Source organism: Bufo bufo, chromosome 9 (assembly GCF_905171765.1).
Source record: "Bufo bufo chromosome 9, aBufBuf1.1, whole genome shotgun sequence".
Taxonomy (NCBI): Eukaryota; Metazoa; Chordata; class Amphibia; order Anura; family Bufonidae; genus Bufo; species Bufo bufo.
Window position 1 is genome coordinate 5,591,737 of NC_053397.1, and position 23,342 is coordinate 5,615,078.

The following is a 23,342-nucleotide window of genomic DNA, read 5'->3' on the forward strand; positions in this document are numbered from 1 at the left end:
TGACAACCTGCCTGTATATCCCGTCTGAGAGGTAGTCACAGCCCCGCCCCCTGCTGATGACATCACTGATATAATGACAGATAATAAACCGGAGACGCCTTCAGAAATGTCACACGGGACACGGATTGTGTCAATCTCTTTATTTCACTCGGCGCTTGTAGCGATCGGTGCCGCAGGATCGGCGATCGGTCTGATCAGCGGCTCTATATAAAACGGGGGGGGGGGGGGGGTGATAGGGAGGAGGAATAGTCGATTCTTCTTATTTCAGGCTGCCGAGGAACTCCAGGAGGCGGAGGTGCCAGGAATCGGGGTCGTCCAGGTAACAGGCGTGCCCCGCCCCCTTCATGCAGAACACTTGGCTGTTGGGCAGGTTCTTCAGGTTTCCCAGCGAGACTTCTCCTAACTGTTCATCGCCGTCACCGTAAACTATCAGGGCGGGAAACTGCGGAGCAAAGGGGGCCAGATGGTTACTGCCCTGAACCCCCCCTTAAAGGGATACTACTGGATTATGGGATGTCGGGCTTGTCCTGCTGCAATGCATTGTAAGAGATGTCGGCATTATCTCTCCCACAATGCAATGCTGCAAAATGCTGTGGAGCCAAACCGGGCCCCAGAACAGAGCCGTCCACAGAGGGGACTCAGGTTTGACTGGTAATAAGTCTCTGCAGTCCCCTCCTAAGCAGCAGAGAGAAAAGCTTTGGATGTGACTGGAGTATAAGATAAGCAAACTCTACAACATCTGACAACCCACTGCCTGCACCCATCTGGTTGTTACCTGGACGCGGCTGTAAGCCTGTGCGGAGAACTTGTCTGTGCAGATGGGGGCGACCGGCACATACGCAGCCACATTCTGCGGGTTGCTCAGGACGAAGGGAAGCGAGTACATGCCGCTGAGGGAGGGGCTGATAATGGCGGCTGGGACCATCTTTAGGGATTCCAGGACTTCTTGTATGAAGCCCGGAGGGGCTGGTTCCCCTATTGAGCTGGGGGCCTTCGCATCTGCCGAACATCCCAGTCCTATAGGAAGAAAACATGGATGGAGGATGAGAGGCGCCAACCACGAGGTCCAGGGTCGTAACTAAAGCATAAAGGGAAAGTTCTCATTTCTATCTTCAGGTCATTTCCGGGGCCACAATCCTGCCCCGATTCATTTCTTAATAAATCTTTATAGCGATCGGAGCTTCACTTAAAGGGGCACTCTGGTTAGATTGCGCTATCCCCCATACACAGAATAGGGAATAACAGATCGGTGGGACGAGAACGTGGGCCCTGTAACCCCTGCAGCCCCTCTGAAATGAACGGAGCGGCCGGATCCCCGTATTAGGCTATCCCTGGAAGTCGCATACAAAAGAATGGCGCGGCCACACCCACACGCAACCAGCCGCTCATTCATTTCAGGGGGCTGCAGGAGGTGCAGTGCCCCCATTCTCATGATCTAATCCTGTATATAGGAGATAACTGAAACAGAAACACCCCTTTAATTGGTACAGAGCTCCGAATACCTGGCATAGCACTAAAGGAGGAAATAGTGTCTGCCTAGAGCCACCACAAGGGGGAGCTCAAGAGTTTACTGTAGACTGGTGTCACGTGTAGGGGACCAGACCGGCCCACCGCGTCACCACGTCCAAGCCCTTCAGGCCGATTCACCTCACGCCGGGCCGTAACTTGAGCATAGATCGCCACCCACGCACTAACACAAAACTTTCACTGCCACCACCCGTCCGTTATAGGGTCGAGAGGACACCCCTGAGTGTTCCACTCGCAAGCAGACACCCACACGATGGTAAGCCTCACGGAAAAACCACATACCGCCTCCGACTGGAGCGAACAGGACAAACCTTCAAACTTTTAGGTTTAATGTATAAAAAATAGACAGCACTGGGTACAGAAAATTATTAACAAGAGACATAAATGGCAAACAATGGAAAAATAAAAAGGAGAAAACAAAGAACGTTCTGATACTAAACAGGAGACTTGGGCAGAGGACTGGTGCACAAACCAATTCCATTGCATCTCCCACTTTGTGACCCCCAAATATCCAGGGATCGCCTTTCCTCCGGGGGCCCGAGGGGGATTTTCCCTCCCACCTCTGACTCGGCCCCTCTGGCCAACTAGGTAACAGGTAAAAAAATATCAAAAAGATATCTTCACCAGGGCAACTGGGAAACTACAGACCCCAGCCCTTCTTCATAATTTATATCTCATCGTTCCGAGTCCTAGCATATCAAACGAGACACGTCCAGGACGCTCGGAAGAGGAGATCCTTATTTTAAGAAGATGAAGGCGAGTTGATACGCCATGTCTGGTGTCCATGCGATGCCGCCATCATACCAGAGATGATAAGCTAGATTTTGGGGACAGCCGCCCCCCTCCTGAACAAGTTATGAAGGATTACGGATTATGGTTCATGCTTTGGTTAGGAAGCCCCCATGCTGACACAAGGTGTTGGAGAGTCTGCAGCCCCCTGTCCCGAGTGTGACCAGAAAACGGGCCCATCCTCTTTAGCATCTCTGTGCTGACTACCCCCGGGGAGCAGGCTGCTGCTTTCCCAGGTATGAGGCCGACATCTCGGCCTATATGCAGCCTTAAACCAATTCATCAATGGCTGCTGGCCTGGGAACACAAATACATACTGTATATATATGTGAACATGTTACACCACAACACATAACCATGAAACATATATTATCACAGCAGCTGTATATTCTGTATGTAGTGAGCTCCCTCTAGTGGTGACTGTATAATCTGTATGTAGTGAGCTCCCTCTAGTGGTGACTGTATAATCTGTATGTAGTGAGCTCCCCCTAGTGGTGGCTGTATAATCTGTATGTAGTGAGCTCCCCCTAGTGGTGGCTGTATAATCTGTATGTAGTGAGCTCCCCCTAGTGGTGGCTGTATAATCTGTAAATAGTGAGCTTCCTCTAGTGGTGGCTGTATAATCTGTATGTAGTGAGCTCCCTCTAGTGGTGGCTGTATAATCTGTATGTAGTGAGCTCCCCCTAGTGGTGGCTGTATAATCTGTAAACAGTGAGCTTCCTCTAGTGGTGGCTGTATAATCTGTATGTAGTGAGCTCCTTCTAGTGGTGGCTGTATGATCTGTATGTAGTAAGGCTGCCCTTAGTGGTGACTGTATAATCTTTATGTAGTGAGCTCCCCTAGTGGTGACTGTACATATCTGTTTGTAGTGAGCTCCCTCTAGTGGTGGCTGTATAATTTGTATGTAGTGAGCTCCCTCTAGTGGTGGCTGTATAATCTGTATGTAGTGAGCTCCCCCTAGTGGTGGCTGTATAATATGTATGTAGTGAGCTCCCCCTGGTGGTGGCTGTATAATCTGTATGTAGTGAGCTCCCTCTAGTGGTGACTGTACATATCTGTATGTAGTGAGCTCCCTCTAGTGGTGGCTGTATAATCTGCATGTAGTGAGCTCCATCTAGTGGTGGCTGTATAATCTGTATGTAGTGAGCTCCCTCTAGTGGTGGCTGTATAATCTGTATGTAGTGAGCTCCCTCTAGTGGTGGCTGTATAATCTGTATGTAGTGAGCTCCCTCTAGTGGTGGCTGTATAATCTGTATGTAGTGAGCTCCCTCTAGTGGTGGCTGTATAATCTGTATGTAGTGAGCTCCTTCTAGTGGTGGCTGAATGATCTGTATGTAGTAAGGCTGCCCTTAGTGGTGACTGTATAATCTTTATGTAGTGAGCTCCCCCTAGTGGTGACTGTATAATCTGTATGTAGTGAGCTCCCTCTAGTGGTGGCTGTATAATCTGTATGTAGTGAGCTCCCTCTAGTGGTGGCTGTATAATCTGTATGTAGTGAGCTCCCTCTAGTGCTGGCTGTATAATCTGTATGTAGTGAGCTCCCTCTAGTGGTGGCTGTATAATCTGTATGTAGTGAGCTCCCCTAGTGGCGACTGTATAATCTGTATGTAGTGAGCTCCCTCTAGTGGTGGCTGTAAAATCTATACGTATTGAGCTCCCTCTAGTGGTGGCTGTATAATCTGTATGTAGTGAGCTCCCTCTAGTGGTGACTGTATGATCTGTATGTAGTGAGCTCTCTCTAGTGGTGACTGTATAATCTGTATGTAGTGAGCTCCCTCTAGTGGTGGCTGTATAATCTGTATGTAGTGAGCTCCCTCTAGTGGTGGCTGTATAATCTGTATGTAGTGAGCTCCCTCTAGTGGTGACTGTATAATCTGTATGCAGTGAGCTCCCTCTAGTGGTGGCTGTATGTAGTGAGCTTCCCCTAGTGGTGGAAGTATAATTTGTATGTAGTGAGCGCCCTCTAGTGGTGGCTGTATAATCTGTATGTGGTGAACAGTTAAAGGGTTTGTCCAGGATTTTAAAACCATGGTTGCTTTCTTCCATATACAGCAGCACCTCGGTCCATGGGTTCTCCCTGCCATGGCAGCTGTAATACCTCACACAACCTGTGGACAGGTGTGGTGCTGTTCATGGTTTTCTAATCCTGGATAACCTCTTTAAATAAAAGACAGTGAAGACAGATTAGGGAATGATGGGGGGTCCCGCACTCACCGGGCAGATCAATAGCGACAGCGCGATGTCCTGCGGCCGCTAGCTTGTGGAGGGTCCCGAGGTCCAGCCAGGTCTGGGAGGAGAAGCGGATGCCGTGGAGCAGGAGGACGGGCGGCTTGGACGAGGTCTGCGCTGGGACTGCCTCACGGTAGAATAACTTTTGGCCAGAAACACTGATGTGGCCGTCCTGAGTCTGCACCTCCGCCATGTCTGCAGCCGCTGTCACCTGGGAAATAACAGCGCCAACCATTCTCACCTGAGTGACAACCACTGACAGCCGCCATTACAGAGCCTGGGGTTGTCATTCATCTCTGCTGACAGCCTGAACAGAGGATCATGTTTCAGTCTTTACTGTAGTTCTAGCATTTTGTTCATGCACCAGGAGGCTCAGGATCATCAGAGCTAAAACAGTAAGGGCTCATGCACATGACTGTATGGCTTTTCAGTATTTTGCAGTCCACAAAAAACGGATCCGCAACAAATACGGATGACTTCCGTGTGCATTCCATTTTTTGTGGAACGGAACAGCTGGCCCCTGATAGAACAGTCCTATCCCTGTCCGTTATGCGGACAATAATAAGACATGTTCTATCTTTGAACAGAAAAACGGAAGGCATACGGCGTACCTTCTGTTTTTTTCCGGATCCATTGAAATGAATGGTTTTGTATACGATATGTATACAAAACGCAAAAAATGGAACGGAAACGGAAAAAAAACAAAAAAAAGCTCATGTGCATGAGCCCTAATACATAGATTCCTGTCTAGTAACATTGTTGCATCTGTTGGGGGCGGGGCCAGGAGGGGGGCGGGGCTGATGCTTCCTGCGGCGCCACCTGAGTCTTTATCGTTAACTGTTTGATTAAATGCAAAATAAAAACCAACAAAAACGGGGGCAAAAGTCCAAGCCCGGAGCAGAGGTAACATGACGCCTCGCGCCTCCATCGCTGCTGCCTCCATAAGTCATTAACCTGTCGTTTCTCAGCCTCAATAAAAAGCAACCGTCCAAAAAACAGCGGCGGCTTACGTGATGTCACCGCAGGAGCGGCGTACCAAAAGATATACAATACTGAATGCTAGGGTATGCATGTGTCTGTGCACTGTGTGTGTCTGTGCACTGTGTGTGTCTGTGCACTGTGTGTGTCTGTGCACTGTGTGCGTGCATGTGTCTGTGCACTGTGAGTGCGTGTGTCTGTGCACTGTGCGTGCGCGCGTGTCTGTGCACTGTGTGTGTGTGTCTGTACACCGTGTGTGTGTGTCTGTACACCGTGTGTGTGTGTCTGTACACCGTGTGTGTGTGTCTGTACACAGTGTGCGTGTGTCTGTACACTGTGCGTGCGTCAGTACACTGTCTGCGTGTCTGTACACTGTCTTCGTGTCTGTACACTGTGCGCGTGTCTGTACACTGTCTGCGTGTCTGTACACTGTCTGCGTGTCTGTGCACTGTGTGGATACCGTGTGTACAGGTGACATGTAGGGCAGCAGAGAGTGCCCGTCCCCTGGGGGCAGTGACACCGCAGCAGGATAAATGGGCGTCACTGGGTGAAGTGTCACCAGGAAAGCAGAGACGGCGCCAGGACTGCGGCAGAGCTGACCATCCCCTAATCTACTGCCTACACCTGGGAAAGCTGGGTGGCAACCAATGTGGCCGCCATATACACATTCATACAGAGCGCCAGTTTCTTGGGTCAGGATTAAAACTTTTTTTTTTTGGACTCCGGATCAGATTTCAGGACAGCGATATCACCTGATATTACGCCACAGACTACAACTCCCATCATAGCCCGGTGGAGTTTAGAATCAGACGCAGGGGCAACCTGTAACCAGCCCCTGTGGAACTACAACTCCCAGAGTGCATGCTGAGGATTCTACTTCCCTCTCTGCTTATGGTAAATAGAAGATAGAGTAAGATAGGGTTAGAGGTGGGTACAGAGGATGCATGCAGCAGAGCTGACCCTGTACTGACACCCACATACCTAGCGGTAAGGAGAAGGATCAGCGGCTCCTACCTCGTATCCCGAAGGCAACACTTCCAGAATGCAAAGTGCGAACAGGAAGCAAAGAGCCCAAGAAAGGTTTACAGCTGCTCAGCACTGCCCTCTGGTGGACACACAGGTAATGACACTGCACTGCCCTCTGGACACAGGTAATGACACTGCACTGCCCTCTGGTGGACACACAGGTAATGACACTGCACTGCCCTCTGCTGGACACACAGGTAATGACACTGCACTGCCCTCTGGATACAGGTAATGATACTGCACCGCCCTCTGCTGGACACACAGGTAATGACTGTAACGGACCGTTCAGCACACAACTCCGTTCAGACGATATCCTCCTTTCAATGCACAGGCAGCTACTGCAAGCACCAGTCTGCCGAACTGCAAACTACATGAACACTGGAAACCGCAGAACAGGAAAAGCATACAATCGGCTTATACTCCTGGCAATCAGCACACAATCCAATTCCCCCAAGAATAAGACGGCACTTCGTTTTGAGGTCAAGCAGAACTGACTGTCCTGGGGCATACAGCCTCTTTTATTCATAAACCACAAACATAGTACTGCCCACAGGGTTTTGAAATACAACCAATCAGTAATTTACAACACATACAATGTAAGTACAGCAACCAATCGTTCACGCCCTCAGAGGACCAGAAGGGAGACTGCGACACAGGACAGATACAACATATCCCCACAATGCATCATGGTTTCCTCCTCTCTGTCCCGGAGACAACCGAGGAGCAATCCAATTATCTCTCAGGACAAAGGGAGATCGCCAATACACATGTGGATACAACAGGACAGACATCACCATTTAAACACACAATGGGACAATGGCACAATAGAAACACACCCGCATATTCCTCCCAAGCTGACAAGTTACACTTATTATAAATTGTTACAACTTTGTGAGTTTACATTGTCCATACATATAACTTACATCAATTTAAACAGTATAACTTAGGGACAAACCTATCCAAAATTCACTTGAATAGGTTCAGGGGTTTAAAAGTTAGTAAAAGTATCTTAAAGGGCCGTAATCCAGGGGCAGGAGGCCGGCAAACAGCCCCCTCAAAAACACCGTGGCGAAGTGGCTTTCGCCACATATCTTCCCATTCGGGGGGAGACTAACCAGGTAGCTGACCTTCTGTCGGTCAGTGCCTGAGTTAGTCGAGTCAACCACCCACAGTAAATTACAATCAACAAGGCAGCTCCCCCACAATAATATACAATCTGCAGTGCAGTCCCCCCCCCCCCCCCCCCCCCCAACACTTGGTTACTGCACCCGGGGAATTTTGTAGCTTGTTTCGGTCCCATGGCTTCAACATGGCTGTGTTGGGCACTGGTCTCTTGGCTTTGTGGGTCGCTGAGTGAGCAGAGACCAGCGGTACTCTGCCCTGGTGCCAACGCATCAGCTGGGGGGACCTGCAGATAGACAAGCCTGGGACAAGGGGACAAAGAAGGGCAGAGGCCAACTGTGCTCTGCCCAGTTGCCAGCTCTTCCGCTGGAGCAACCGGGGTATAGTCCTGCCCGGTGACAAAGGGAAAGTTAGGGCAGAGGCCAGCGGCGCTCTGCCCAGATGCCAGCTCTTCTGCTGGGAGGGGGTCAGAGGAAGCTAACGACTCCTCTACTGACCTCAGTACCTCGGTAGGGGTTAGCTGTGGAGGGTAGGGATCGCTTACCTCCTCCTCCTGGTACTCACACTGCCGCTGGAGATCTGGGCCGACTGCCCAGCATCCCTGTAGGGCTGGTAAAGAGACTTCGGTCCCATCTCCACTTGCCTGCTGGGAGTCCTCCCAGGACCAGTCTATGAGGTCCGCGACCTCCGGTACTTCTGGTCCCTGTTGGGGGAGAGGACCGACTGTCTCTTCTCCCATGAATACACACTGGCGCTGGGGAGTGAGGATGGCACCTTCAGCTCCCTGTAACTCACACTGCCACTGGGGAGTAATGACGGTACCTTCAGCTCCCTGGGACTCCCTTGGCTGCTGGGGAGAGAGACCAACTATCTCTGCTCCCTGCAGGACACACTGCCGCTGGGGAGGGAGGACAGCACCTTCAGCTCCCTGTGGATCACTTGGCTGCTGTGGAGAGGGACCAACTGTCTCCTCTCCTAAGGGTACACACTGCCGCTGGAGAGAGAGACCGGTTGTCTCTGCTCCCAATACAATACTCGGCTGTTGGGGAGGTAGGACGGCACCTTCATCTCCCTGTAACTCACACTGCCGCTGGGGAGCAAGGACGGCATCTTCAGCTCCCGGGAACTTGCTCGGCTGCTGGGGTATCTCCCCCTGTTTACCGCTGCCATGGCCTGCAGGTACTCTCTGATCCTCCACTTCACGATCTGCAGGAGGCCCTCCGCAGGGTTGGGTCCCAAGAGAGACAGCACCCCATTAACCTCTCTATCAAACTCCTCCTGAGTGTAGCAGGGCTCCATGCTTGCTCTGCTGATTTTGGTTCCTTTGTAGATAGGGGCGCTGTACGGGTACTAGCGTTGCCCTCAGTTTGTAATCCAGGAACTGGTGTTGCCTTGTAGCTGTCCTTCTGGGCTGTGAGAATGATCCCGTTGCTTGCCACCAATTGTAACGGACCATTCAGCACACAACTCTGTTCCGACAATATTCTCCTTTCCATGCACAGGCAGCTACTGCAAGCACCAGTTTGCCGAACTGCAAACTACACGAACACTGGAAACCGCGGAACAGGAAAAGCATACAATCGGCTTACACTCCTGGCAATCAGCACACAATCCAATTCCCCCAAGAATGAGACGGCACTTCGTTTTGAGGTCAAGCAGTGGTCTGACTGTACTTCAAGTACAGCCTCTTTTATTCATAAACCACAAACATAGTACTGCCCACAGGGTTTTGAAATACAACCAATCAGTAATTTACAACACATACAATGTAAGTACAGCAACCAATCGTTCACGCCCCCAGAGGACCAGAAGGGAGACTGCGACACAGGACAGATACAACATATCCCCACAATGCATCATGGTTTCCTCCTCTCTGTCCCGGAGACAACCGAGGAGCAATCCAATTATCTCTCAGGACAAAGGGAGATCGCCAATACACATGTGCAGACAACAGGACAGACATCACCATTTAAACACACAATGGCACAATAGAAACACACCCAGCATATTCCTCCCAAGCTGACAAGTTACACTTATTATAAATTGTTACAACTTTGTGAGTTTACATTGTCCATACATATAACTTACATCAATTTGAACAGTATAACTTAGGGACAAACCTATCCAAAATTCACTTGAATAGGTTCAGGGGTTTAAATGTTAGTAAAAGTATCTTAAAGGGCCGTAATCCAGGGGGAGGAGGCGGGCAAACAGCCCCCTCAAAAACACCGTGGCGAAGTGGCTTTCGCCACAATGACACTGCACCGGCCTCTGCTGGACACACAGGTAATGACACTGCACTGCCCTCTGCTGGACACACAGGTAATGACACTGCACTGCCCTCTGGTGGACACACAGGTAATGACACTGCTGGACACAGGTAATGACACTGCACTGCCCTCTGGTGGACACACAGGTAATGACACTGCACTGCCCTCTGCTGGACACACAGGTAAGACACTGCACTGCCCTCTGCTGGACACACAGGTAATGACACTGCCCTGCCCTCTGCTGGACACACAGGTAATGACACTGCCCTGCCCTCTGCTGGACACACAGGTAAGACACTGCACTGCCCTCTGCTGGACACACAGGTAATGACACTGCACCGCCCTCTGCTGGACACACAGGTAATGACACTGCACCGCCCTCTGCTGGACACACAGGTAATGACACTGCACCGCCCTCTGCTGGACACACAGGTAAGACACTGCACTGCCCTCTGCTGGACACACAGGTAATGACACTGCCCTGCCCTCTGCTGGACACACAGGTAAGACACTGCACTGCCCTCTGCTGGACACACAGGTAATGACACTGCCCTGCCCTCTGCTGGACACACAGGTAAGACACTGCACTGCCCTCTGCTGGACACACAGGTAATGACACTGCTGGACACACAGGTAATGACACTGCACTGCCCTCTGGTGGACACACAGGTAATGACACTGCACTGCCCTCTGCTGGACACACAGTTAAGACACTGCACTGCCCTCTGCTGGACACACAGGTAATGACACTGCCCTGCCCTCTGCTGGACACACAGGTAATGACACTGCCCTGCCCTCTGCTGGACACACAGGTAATGACACTGCCCTGCCCTCTGCTGGACACACAGGTAATGACACTGCCCTGCCCTCTGCTGGACACACAGGAAAGACACTGCACCGCCCTCTGCGGACACACAGGTAATGACACTGCACCGCCCTCTGCTGGACACACAGATAATGACACTGCACCGCCCTCTGCTGGACACACAGGTAATGACACTGCCCCGCCCTCTGCTGGACACACAGGTAATGACACTGCACCGCCCTCTGCTGGACACACAGGTAATGACACTGCACCGCCCTCTGCTGGACACACAGGTAATGACACTGCACCGCCCTCTGCTGGACACACAGGTAATGACACTGCACCGCCCTCTGCTGGACACACAGGTATTGACACTGCACTGCCCTCTGCTGGACACACAGGTAATGACACTGCACTGCCCTCTGCTGGACACACAGGTAATGACACTGCACTGCCCTCTGCTGGACACACAGGTAATGACACTGCACTGCCCTCTGCTGGACACACAGGTAATGACACTGCACTGCCCTCTGGTGGACACACAAGTAATGACACTGCACTGCCCTCTGCTGGACACACAGGTATTGACACTGCACTGCCCTCTGCTGGACACACAGGTATTGACACTGCACTGCCCTCTGCTGGACACACAGGTAATGACACTGCACCGCCCTCTGCTGGACACACAGGTAATGACACTGCACCGCCCTCTGCTGGACACACAGGTAAAGACACTGCACCACCCTCTGCTGGACACACGGGTAATGACAGTGCACCGCCCTCTGCTGGACACACGGGTAATGACACTGCACTGCCCTCTGCTGGACACACAGGTAATGACACTGCACTGCCCTCTGCTGGACACACAGGTAATGGCACTGCCCTGCCCTCTGCTGGACACACAGGTAAAGACACTGCACCGCCCTCTGGTGGACACACAGGTAATGACACTGCACTGCCCTCTGGTGGACACACAGGTAATGACACTGCACTGCCCTCTGCTGGACACACAGGTAATGACACTGCACTGTCACATGGTGGATACACAGGTAATGACACTGCACTGCCTTCTGCTGGACACACAGGTAATGACACTGCACCGCCCTCTGGTGGACACACAGGTAATGACACTGCACCGCCCTCTGCTGGACACACAGGTAATGACACTGCACCGCCCTCTGCTGGACACACAGGTAATGACACTGCACTGCCCTCTGCTGGACACACAGGTAATGACACTGCACTGCCCTCTGCTGGACACACAGGTAATGTCACTGCACTGTCACATGGTGGATACACAGGTAATGACACTGCACCGCCCTCTGGTGGACACACAGGTAATGACACTGCACCGCCCTCTGCTGGACACACAGGTAATGACACTGCACCGCCCTCTGCTGGACACACAGGTAATGATACTGCACTGCCCTCTGCTGGACACACAGGTAATGACACTGCACTGCCCTCTGCTGGACACACAGGTAATGACACTGCACTGCCCTCTGCTGGACACACAGGTAATGACACTGCACTGCCCTCTGGTGGACACACAGGTAATGACACTGCACCGCCCTCTGGTGGACACACAGGTAATGACACTGCACCGCCCTCTGCTGGACACACAGGTAATGACACTGCACTGCCCTCTGCTGGACACACAGGTAATGACACTGCACTGCCCTCTGGTGGACACACAGGTAATGACACTGCTGGACACAGGTAATGACACTGCACTGCCCTCTGGTGGACACACAGGTAATGACACTGCACTGCCCTGCCCTCTGCTGGACACACAGTTAAGACACTGCACTGCCCTCTGCTGGACACACAGGTAATGACACTGCCCTGCCCTCTGCTGGACACACAGGTAATGACACTGCCCTGCCCTCTGCTGGACACACAGGTAAGACACTGCACTGCCCTCTGCTGGACACACAGGTAATGACACTGCACCGCCCTCTGCTGGACACACAGGTAATGACACTGCACCGCCCTCTGCTGGACACACAGGTAATGACACTGCACTGCCCTCTGCTGGACACACAGGTAAGACACTGCACTGCCCTCTGCTGGACACACAGGTAATGACACTGCCCTGCCCTCTGCTGGACACACAGGTAAGACACTGCACTGCCCTCTGCTGGACACACAGGTAATGACACTGCCCTGCCCTCTGCTGGACACACAGGTAAGACACTGCACTGCCCTCTGCTGGACACACAGGTAATGACACTGCTGGACACACAGGTAATGACACTGCACTGCCCTCTGGTGGACACACAGGTAATGACACTGCACTGCCCTCTGCTGGACACACAGTTAAGACCTGACTGCCCTCTGCTGGACACACAGGTAATGACACTGCCCTGCCCTCTGCTGGACACACAGGTTAATGACACTGCCCTGCCCTCTGCTGGACACACAGGTAATGACACTGCCCTGCCCTCTGCTGGACACACAGGTAATGACACTGCCCTGCCCTCTGCTGGACACACAGGTAAGACACTGCACTGCCCTCTGCTGGACACACAGGTAATGACACTGCACCGCCCTCTGCTGGACACACAGGTAATGACACTGCACGCCCTCTGCTGGACACACAGTAATGACCACTGCACCGCCCTCTGCTGGACACACAGGTAATGACACTGCACCGCCCTCTGCTGGACACACAGGTAATGACACTGCACCGCCCTCTGCTGGACACACAGGTAATGACACTGCACCGCCCTCTGCTGACACACAGGTAATGACACTGCACCGCCCTCTGCTGGACACACAGGTATTGACACTGCACTGCCCTCTGCTGGACACACAGGTAATGACACTGCACTGCCCTCTGCTGGTACACACAGGTAATGACACTGCACTGCCCTCTGCTGGACACACAGGTAATGACACTGCACTGCCCTCTGGTGACACACAAGTAATGACACTGCAACTGCCCTCTGCTGGACACACAGGTAATGACACTGCACTGCCCTCTGCTGGACACACAGGTAATGACACTGCACTGCCCTCTGGTGACACACAAGTAATGACACTGCACTGCCTCTGCTGGACACACAGGTAATGACACTGCACTGCCCTCTGCTGGACACACAGGTAATGACACTGCACTGCCCTCTGCTGGACACACAGGTAATGACACTGCACCGCCCTCTGCTGGACACACAGGTAATGACACTGCACCGCCCTCTGCTGGACACACAGGTAAAGACAACTGCACCACCCTCTGCTGGGACACACGGGTAATGACAGTGCACCACCCTCTGCTGGACACACGGGTAATGACACTGCACTGCCCTCTGCTGACACACAGGTAATGACACTGCACTGCCCTCTGCTGGACACACAGGTAATGACACTGCCCTGCCCTCTGCTGGACACACAGGTAAAGACACTGCACCGCCCTCTGGTGGACACACAGGTAATGACACTGCACTGCCCTCTGGTGGACACACAGGTAATGACACTGCACTGCCCTCTGCTGGACACACAGGTAATGACACTGCACTGTCACATGGTGGATACACAGGTAATGACACTGCACTGCCTTCTGCTGGACACACAGGTAATGACACTGCACCGCCCTCTGGTGGACACACAGGTAATGACACTGCACCGCCCTCTGCTGGACACACAGGTAATGACACTGCACTGCCCTCTGCTGGACACACAGGTAATGACACTGCACTGCCCTCTGCTGGACACACAGGTAATGGCACTGCACTGCCCTCTGCTGCACACACAGGTAATGACACTGCACTGCCCTCTGCTGGACACACAGGTAATGACACTGCACTGCCCTCTGCTGGACACACAGGTAATGACACTGCACTGCCCTCTGCTGGACACACAGGTATTGACACTGCACTGCCCTCTGCTGGACACACAGGTAATGACACTGCACCGCCCTCTGCTGGACACACAGGTAATGACACTGCACTGCCCTCTGCTGGACACAAAGGTAATGACACTGCACTGCCCTCTGCTGGACACACAGGTAATGTCACTGCACTGTCACATGGTGGATACACAGGTAATGACACTGCACCGCCCTCTGGTGGACACACAGGTAATGACACTGCACCGCCCTCTGCAGGACACACAGGTAATGACACTGCACCGCCCTCTGCTGGACACACAGGTAATGATACTGCACCTGCCCTCTGCTGGACACACAGGTAATGACACTGCACTGGCCCTCTGCTGGACACACAGGTAATGACACTGCACTGCCCTCTGCTGGACACACAGGTAATGACACTGCACTGCCCTCTGGTGGACACACAGGTAATGACACTGCACCGCCCTCTGGTGGACACACAGGTAATGACACAGCACCGCCCTCTGCTGGACACACAGGTAATGACACTGCACTGCCCTCTGCTGGACACACAGGTAATGGCACTGCACTGCCCTCTGGTGGACACACAGGTAATGGCACTGCACTGCCCTCTGGTGGACACACAGGTAATGACACTGCACTGCCCTCTGCTGGACACACAGGTAATGGCACTGCACTGCCCTCTGGTGGACACACAGGTAATGGCACTGCACTGCCCTCTGGTGGACACACAGGTAATGACACTGCACCGCCCTCTGCTGGACACACAGGTAATGACACTGCACTGCCCTCTGCTGGACACACAGGTAATGACACTGCACTGCCCTCTGCTGGACACACAGGTAATGGCACTGCACTGCCCTCTGCTGGACACACAGGTAATGACACTGCACTGCCCTCTGCTGGACACACAGGTAATGACACTGCACTGCCCTCTGCTGGACACACAGGTAATGACACTGCACTGCCCTCTGCTGGACACACAGGTATTGACACTGCACTGCCCTCTGCTGGACACACAGGTAATGACACTGCACCGCCCTCTGCTGGACACACAGGTAATGACACTGCACTGCCCTCTGCTGGACACACAGGTAATGACACTGCACTGCCCTCTGCTGGACACACAGGTAATGTCACTGCACTGTCACATGGTGGATACACAGGTAATGACACTGCACCGCCCTCTGGTGGGACACACAGGTAATTACACTGCACTCGCCCTCTGCTGGACACACAGGTAATGACACTGCACCGGCCCTCTGCTGGACACACAGGTAATGATACTGCACTGCCTCTGCTGGACACACAGGTAATGACACAGCACTGCCCTCTGCTGGACCACACAGGTAATGACACTGCACTGCCCTCTGCTGGACACACAGGTAATGACACTGCACTGCCCTCTGGTGGACACACATGTAATGACACAGCACCGCCCTCTGGTGGACACACAGGTAATGACACAGCACCGCCCTCTGCTGACACACAGGTAATGACACTGCACTGGCCCTCTGCTGTACACACAGGTAATGGCACTGCACTGCCCTCTGGTGGACACACAGGTAATGGCACTGCACTGCCCTCTGGTGGACACACAGGTAATGACACTGCACTGCCCTCTGCTGGACACACAGGATCTGTACAGAGGAGGACGAGCAGCCGCAGACCCTTCACAGTGAGAACAAGTCTGAAGCAGATGTGTAAGAACCGCGGATCTCCCAGCAGAAGCGGATTGCTTTACACCGTGTGAACAGAGTCCTGACAGTACCTCCCCATACACGGTCCGTCCTCAGTCACATGCTGGGGGTTGTCCTTCCGTCCACAGTGAGAGGAGGAGCAGCACCAATCACTCCCATCCTCCCCTGCATGTGATGGTTCCTCAGGATCATGGGTCTGGGCCGCCATAAGCTCGTCCTCCTGGTCCTGGTCTTGTCCGTCTCCGTCCTGCTCTACCTGCTCCTCCCCTCCATGAGGCCCGAACCGGAGGAGGCCGAGGCCGCCCGCGCCGAGCCCCCCGACGGCACGAACGTCACCGTGCGGACGGCGACCCTGAGCGGAGCCTGGCCCACCTTCTACCGGGAGGCCGTGCCGAGGGGCAGCCTGGAAAGGTTAGGACCGGGGGTCACATGACACGGCTCTAGAGTTTATATCCGAGGCAGTTTCTACTGACACCTCATGGGTCTGGTTGTCACTGATCTTTCAGGTTCCCGTGCTGTTACTGCATGGACGCTCCTTCACCTCAAAAACCTGGGAGGACCTGGGACGCTGCAGATCCTGTCCGAGCACGGATACCGGGCGGTGGCCATACGACTTACCAGGTACCACAGCGGAGACGACCGAGCCCCGGCATGTCCTGGGTGCCGAGCTCGGGCCTGCGGGATTATATAAGGGCGCGCGCCTCCGTGTACTACGGGATATAGTAGGGGCGCGCGCTCCGTGTACTGCGGGATAAATATATAGGGCGCACGCTCCGTGTACTGCGGGATATATAGGGGCGCGCGCTCCGTGTACTGCGGGATATATAGGGACATGCGCTCCTCGTACTGCGGGCTATATAGGGGCGCACGCTCCAGCGTACCTGCGGGATATATAGGGGCGCGCGCTCCGTGTACTGCTTGGGCATCTATAGGGGCGCACACTCCGCGTACTGCGGGATATATAGGGGCGCACGCTTCTCGTACTGCGGGCTATATAGGGGCGCGCGCTCCGTGTACTGCGGGCTATATAGGGGCGCGCGCTCCGTGTACTGCGGGCTATATAGGGGCGCGCGCTCCGCGTACTGCGGGCTATATAGGGACAGGCGCTCCGCGTACTACGGGCTATATAGGGACAGGCGCTCCTCGTACTGCGGGATATATAGGGGCGCGCGCTCCGCGTACTGCGGGCTATATAGGGGCGCACGCTCCGCGTACTGCGGGCTATATAGGGACAGGCGCTCCGCGTACTGCGGGCTATATAGGGGCGCACGCTCCGCGTACTGCGGGCTATATAGGGGCGCACGCTCCGCGTACTGCGGGCTATATAGGGGCGCACGCTCCGCGTACTGCGGGCTATATAGGGGCGCACGCTCCGCGTACTGCGGGCTATATAGGGGCGCACGCTCCGCGTACTGCGGGCTATATAGGGGCGCACGCTCCGCGTACTGCGGGCTATATAGGGGCGCACGCTCCGCGTACTGCGGGCCATCGACTTACCAGGTACCACAGCGGACGACCGAGCCCCTGCATGTCCTGGGTGCCGAGCTCGGGCCTGCGGGATATAGGGGCGCGCGCTCCGCGTACTGCGGGCTATATAGGGGCGCGCGCTCCGCGTACTGCGGGCTATATAGGGGCGCGCGCTCCGCGTACTGCGGGCTATATAGGGGCGCACGCTCCGCGTACTGCGGGCTATATAGGGGCGCACGCTCCGCGTACTGCGGGCTATATAGGGGCGCACGCTCCGCGTACTGCGGGCTATATAGGGACAGGCGCTCCGCGTACTGCGGGCTATATAGGGGCGCACGCTCCGCGTACTGCGGGCTATATAGGGGCGCACGCTCCGCGTACTGCGGGCTATATAGGGGCGCGCGCTCCGCGTACTGCGGGCTATATAGGGGCGCGCGCTCTGCGTACTGCGGGCTATATAGGGGCGCACGCTCTGCGTACTGCGGGCTATATAGGGGCGCGCGCTCCTCGTACTGCGGGCTATATAGGGGCGCGCGCTCCGTGTACTGCGGGCTATATAGGGGCGCGCGCTCCGCGTACTGCGGGCTATATAGGGACAGGCGCTCCGCGTACTACGGGCTATATAGGGACAGGCGCTCCTCGTACTGCGGGATATATAGGGGCGCGCGCTCCGCGTACTGCGGGCTATATAGGGGCGCACGCTCCGCGTACTGCGGGCTATATATTGGCGCGCGCTCCGCGTACTGCGGGCTATATAGGGACAGGCGCTCCGCGTACTACGGGCTATATAGGGACAGGCGCTCCTCGTACTGCGGGATATATAGGGGCGCGCGCTCCGCGTACTGCGGGCTATATAGGGGCGCACGCTCCGCGTACTGCGGGCTATATAGGGACAGGCGCTCCGCGTACTGCGGGCTATATAGGGGCGCACGCTCCGCGTACTGCGGGCTATATAGGGGCGCACGCTCCGCGTACTGCGGGCTATATAGGGGCGCACGCTCCGCGTACTGCGGGCTATATAGGGGCGCACGCTCGCGTACTGCGGGCTATATTAGGGGCGCACGCACCGCGTACTGCGGCTATATAGGGGGCGCACGCTCCGCGTACTGCGGGCCATCGACTTACCAGGTACCACAGCGGACGACCGAGCCCCTGCATGTCCTGGGTGCCGAGCTCGGGCCTGCGGGATATAGGGGGGCGCGCGCTCCGCGTACTGCGGGCTATATAGGGGCGCGCGCTCCGCGTACTGCGGGCTATATAGGGGCGCGCAGCTCCGCGTACTGCGGGCTATATAGGGCGCACGCTCCGCGTACTGCGGGCTATATAGGGGCGCACGCTCCGCGTTACTGCGGGCTATATAGGGGCGCACGCTCCGCGAACTGCGGGCTATATAGGGGCGCACGCTCCGCGTACTGCGGGCTATATAGGGACAGGCCGCTCCGCGTACTGCGGGCTATATAGGGGCGCACGCTCCCGCGTCTATATAGGGGCGCGCGCTCTGCGTACTGCGGGCTATATAGGGGCGCGCGCTCTGCGTACTGCGGGCTATATAGGGGCGCACGCTCTGCGTACTGCGGGCTATATAGGGGCGAACGCTCTGCGTACTGCGGGCTATATAGGGGCGCACGCTCTGCGTACTGCGGGCTATATAGGGGCGCACGCTCTGCGTACTGCGGGCTATATAGGGGCGCACGCTCTGCGTACTGCGGGCTATATAGGGGCGCACGCTCTGCGTACTGCGGGCTATATAGGGGCGCACGCTCCTCGTACGGCGGGATATATGAGGGCGTACGCTCCGCGTACTGCGGGCTATATAGGGGCGCACGCTCCGCGTACTGCGGGCCATCGACTTACCAGGTACCACAGCGGACGACCGAGCCCCTGCATGTCCTGGGTGCAGAGCTCGGGCCTGCGGGATATAGGGGCGCGCGCTCCGCGTACTGCGGGCTATATAGGGGCGCGCGCTCCGCGTACTGCGGGCTATATAGGGGCGCGCGCTCTGCGTACTGCGGGCTATATAGGGGCGCACGCTCCGCGTACTGCGGGCTATATAGGGGCGCACGCTCCGCGTACTGCGGGCTATATAGGGGCGCACGCTCCGCGTACTGCGGGCTATATAGGGACAGGCGCTCCGCGTACTGCGGGCTATATAGGGGCGCACGCTCCGCGTACTGCGGGCTATATAGGGGCGCACGCTCCGCGTACTGCGGGCTATATAGGGGCGCGCGCTCTGCGTACTGCGGGCTATATAGGGGCGCGCGCTCTGCGTACTGCGGGCTATATAGGGGCGCACGCTCTGCGTACTGCGGGCTATATAGGGGCGAACGCTCTGCGTACTGCGGGCTATATAGGGGCGCACGCTCTGCGTACTGCGGGCTATATAGGGGCGCACGCTCTGCGTACTGCGGGCTATATAGGGGCGCACGCTCTGCGTACTGCGGGCTATATAGGGGCGCACGCTCTGCGTACTGCGGGCTATATAGGGGCGCACGCTCCTCGTACGGCGGGATATATGAGGGCGTACGCTCCGCGTACTGCGGGCTATATAGGGGCGCACGCTCCGCGTACTGCGGGCCATCGACTTACCAGGTACCACAGCGGACGACCGAGCCCCTGCATGTCCTGTGGGATATATAGGGGCGCACGCTCCGTGTACTGCGGGATATATAGGGGCGCGCGCTCCGTGTACTGCGGGATATATAGGGACAGGCGCTCCTCGTACTGCGGGATATATAGGGGCGCGCGCTCCGTGTACTGCGGGATATATAGGGACAGGCGCTCCTCGTACTGCGGGCTATATAGGGGCGCACGCTCCGCGTACTGCGGGATATATAGGGGCGCACGCTTCTCGTACTGCGGGCTATATAGGGGCGCACGCTTCTCGTACTGCGGGCTATATAGGGGCGCGCGCTCCGCGTACTGCGGGCTATATAGGGGCGCACGCTCTGCGTACTGCGGGCTATATAGGGGCGCACGCTTCTCGTACTGCGGGCTATATAGGGGCGCGCGCTCCGCGTACTGCGGGCTATATGGGGGCGCGCGCTCCGCGTACTGCGGGCTATATAGGGGCGCACGCTCCTCGTCTTGAATATCTGCTCCCTGATCCCTAGGATACGGCGAGTCCCTACAAGCTCAGCCCATGTCTTCAGAGAAGGGCCGCACTGGGTATCTCCTCCACGTCATGGAGGCGCTGGGCACACGTCAGCCGGTCATCATCAGTCCGTCCATGAGCGGCCTCTTCTCCGTACCGCTCCTCCTGCAGCACCCCGACCGCCTGAGGGGCTTCGTGCCAGTTGCTCCTGTGGGGACAAAGAGCTTCAAACCGCAGCAGTACCAGCAGATCCAGGTGCGTGGGGCCCGGGGCCCGGTCAGCAGTGCAGGTGGAGTTCTCCTTTAAGTGTAGATATAATAATACAGGATGAGTTCAGTGATATTAATAACAGGGGGCAGAGCTGTGACCATCCCAGACATTGCCATCAGCTGTGACCCCCCCAATAACCTTCCCAAATTGGTACTTCACCATGTCCTCATTGCTGGCAGGTCCCCACCCTCATCGTATTCGGCACAGAAGACATGAACCTGGGCAGCCAATCACTAGAGAGCCTGCGGCACCTGCCGAACCGCACGCTGAGCCCCCTTAAAGGAGCCGGGCACGCGTGCTACATGGACAGACCGGAGGAGTTCCACACAGCTCTGCTCATGTTCCTCAGCAAACTATAATCCCTATCAGACTGACCGCAGGAAGATCTCCTCAGGTGAAGGACTCGGCACCTTCTGCTCATAGACACCTGTGACAAGAGGCAGGTGTGCAACCAGGACTATGACTAGTGAACCATTGTATGAAAGGAGAGGTAAGTGGGTGCAGTGGGGAATAATTAGGGTGGGGATTCCTCCAGCAGTGTCCTAAATCTATTCATGGCGCTGACAAAATGGAGACCTCAAAACCCAACTAAAGGAAACGGCGAATGTCACTTCCCATGTTCTGCACTGATTAGTTTGATAATGTATCATTACAGAAGGACTTGTTTCCCCGATACAGAGCTCCAAATCTCCTGCATAGACAAGCAGTAACAACAGCGACCACTAAAGAGAGCTCACTACATACAGAATATACAGTCACCACTAGGGGGAGCTCACTACATACAGATTATACAGCGACCACTAAAGAGAGCTCACTACATACAGATTATACAGCCACCACTAGGGGGAGCTCACTACATACAGAATATACAGCCACCACTAGAAGGAGCTCACTACATACAGATTATACAGCCACCACTAGGGGGAGCTCACTACATACAGATCATACAGCCACCACTAGAGGGAGCTCACTACACATACAGATTTACACGCCTCCACTAGAGGGAGCTTCACTTCATACAGATTTAGAGCCCACCACTAGAGGGAGCTCACTTATACAGATTATACAGCCACCACTAGGGGGAGCCTCCTACATACAGAAATATCAGTCACCTCTAGAGGGAGCTTCACCTACATACAGATTATACAGCCACCACTAGAGGGAGCTCACTACATACAGAATATACAGCCACCACTAGAAGGAGCTCACTACATACAGATTATACAGCCACCACTAGGGGGAGCTCACTACATACAGAATATACAGCCACCACTAGAGGGAGCTCACTACATACAGATTATACAGCCACCACTAGAGGGAGCTCACTACATACAGAATATACAGCCACCACTAGAGGGAGCTCACTACATACAGATTATACAGCCACCACTAGAGGGAGCTCACTACATACAGAATATACAGCCACCACTAGAGGGAGCTCTCTACATACAGATTATACAGCCACCACTAGAGGGAGCTCACTACATACAGATTATACAGCCACCGCTAGAGGGAGCTCACTACATACAGATTATACAGCCACCACTAGAGGGAGCTCACTACATACAGATTATACAGTCACCACAAGAGGGAGCTCACTACATACAGATTATACAGCCACCGCTAGAGGGAGCTCACTACATACAGATTATACAGCCACCGCTAGAGGGAGCTCACTACATACAGATTATACAGCCACCACTAGAGGGAGCTCACTACAAACAGATTATACAGTCACCACTAGAGGGAGCTCACTACATACAGATTATACAGTCACCACTAGAGGGAGCTCACTACATACAGATTATACAGCCACCACTAAGGGGAGCTCATTACATACAGATTATACAGCCACCACTAAGGGGAGCTCACTACATACAGATTATACAGCCACCACTAGGGGGAGCTCACTACATACAGATTATACAGCCACCACTAGAGGGAGCGCACTACATACAGATTATACAGCCACCACTAGGGGGAGCTCACTAGATACAGATTATACAGCCATCACTAGAGGGAGCTCACTATGTACAGATTATACAGCCGACACTAAGATTATATAGACTATATAATCTGTATGTAGTGAGCTCCCTCTAGTGGCGACTGTATAATATGTATGTAGTGAGCTTATAATATGTATGTAGTGAGCTCCCCCTAGTGGTGACTGTATAATCTGTATGTAGTGAGCTCCCTCTAGTGGTGGCTGTATAATCTG

The 23,342-nt window shown here is 54.6% G+C and overlaps 2 protein-coding genes across 4 annotated transcripts; one reads left to right on the top strand and one right to left on the bottom strand.

The window, feature by feature from the left end:
- Positions 1–122: 122 nt before the first annotated feature.
- On the bottom strand, positions 123–16,645 carry LOC120978638 (protein ABHD14B-like). Of its 3 annotated transcripts, none has more exons than XM_040406895.1 (4): positions 16,553–16,645; positions 4,531–4,756; positions 776–1,017; positions 123–442 (listed from the first exon to the last, which is right to left on the bottom strand). In XM_040406895.1, exons 2-4 carry the CDS (start codon positions 4,736–4,738, stop codon positions 260–262), a joined length of 633 nt encoding a protein of 210 aa, XP_040262829.1. In that variant the 5' UTR covers positions 4,739–4,756; positions 16,553–16,645; the 3' UTR covers positions 123–259. The 3 variants fall into 3 exon arrangements, with proteins under 3 accessions (XP_040262829.1, XP_040262827.1, XP_040262826.1); XM_040406893.1 differs by lacking the exon at positions 16,553–16,645 and adding an exon at positions 6,538–6,652; XM_040406892.1 differs by lacking the exon at positions 16,553–16,645 and adding an exon at positions 6,505–6,619.
- Positions 16,472–21,927, top strand: LOC120978635 (protein ABHD14A-like). The gene is made up of 4 exons (XM_040406889.1): positions 16,472–16,719; positions 16,801–16,917; positions 20,874–21,109; positions 21,304–21,927. The coding sequence occupies exons 1-4, from the start codon at positions 16,487–16,489 to the stop codon at positions 21,402–21,404; spliced, it is 687 nt and encodes a 228-aa protein (XP_040262823.1). The 5' UTR covers positions 16,472–16,486; the 3' UTR covers positions 21,405–21,927.
- The last annotated feature ends 1,415 nt before the right edge of the window (positions 21,928–23,342 follow it).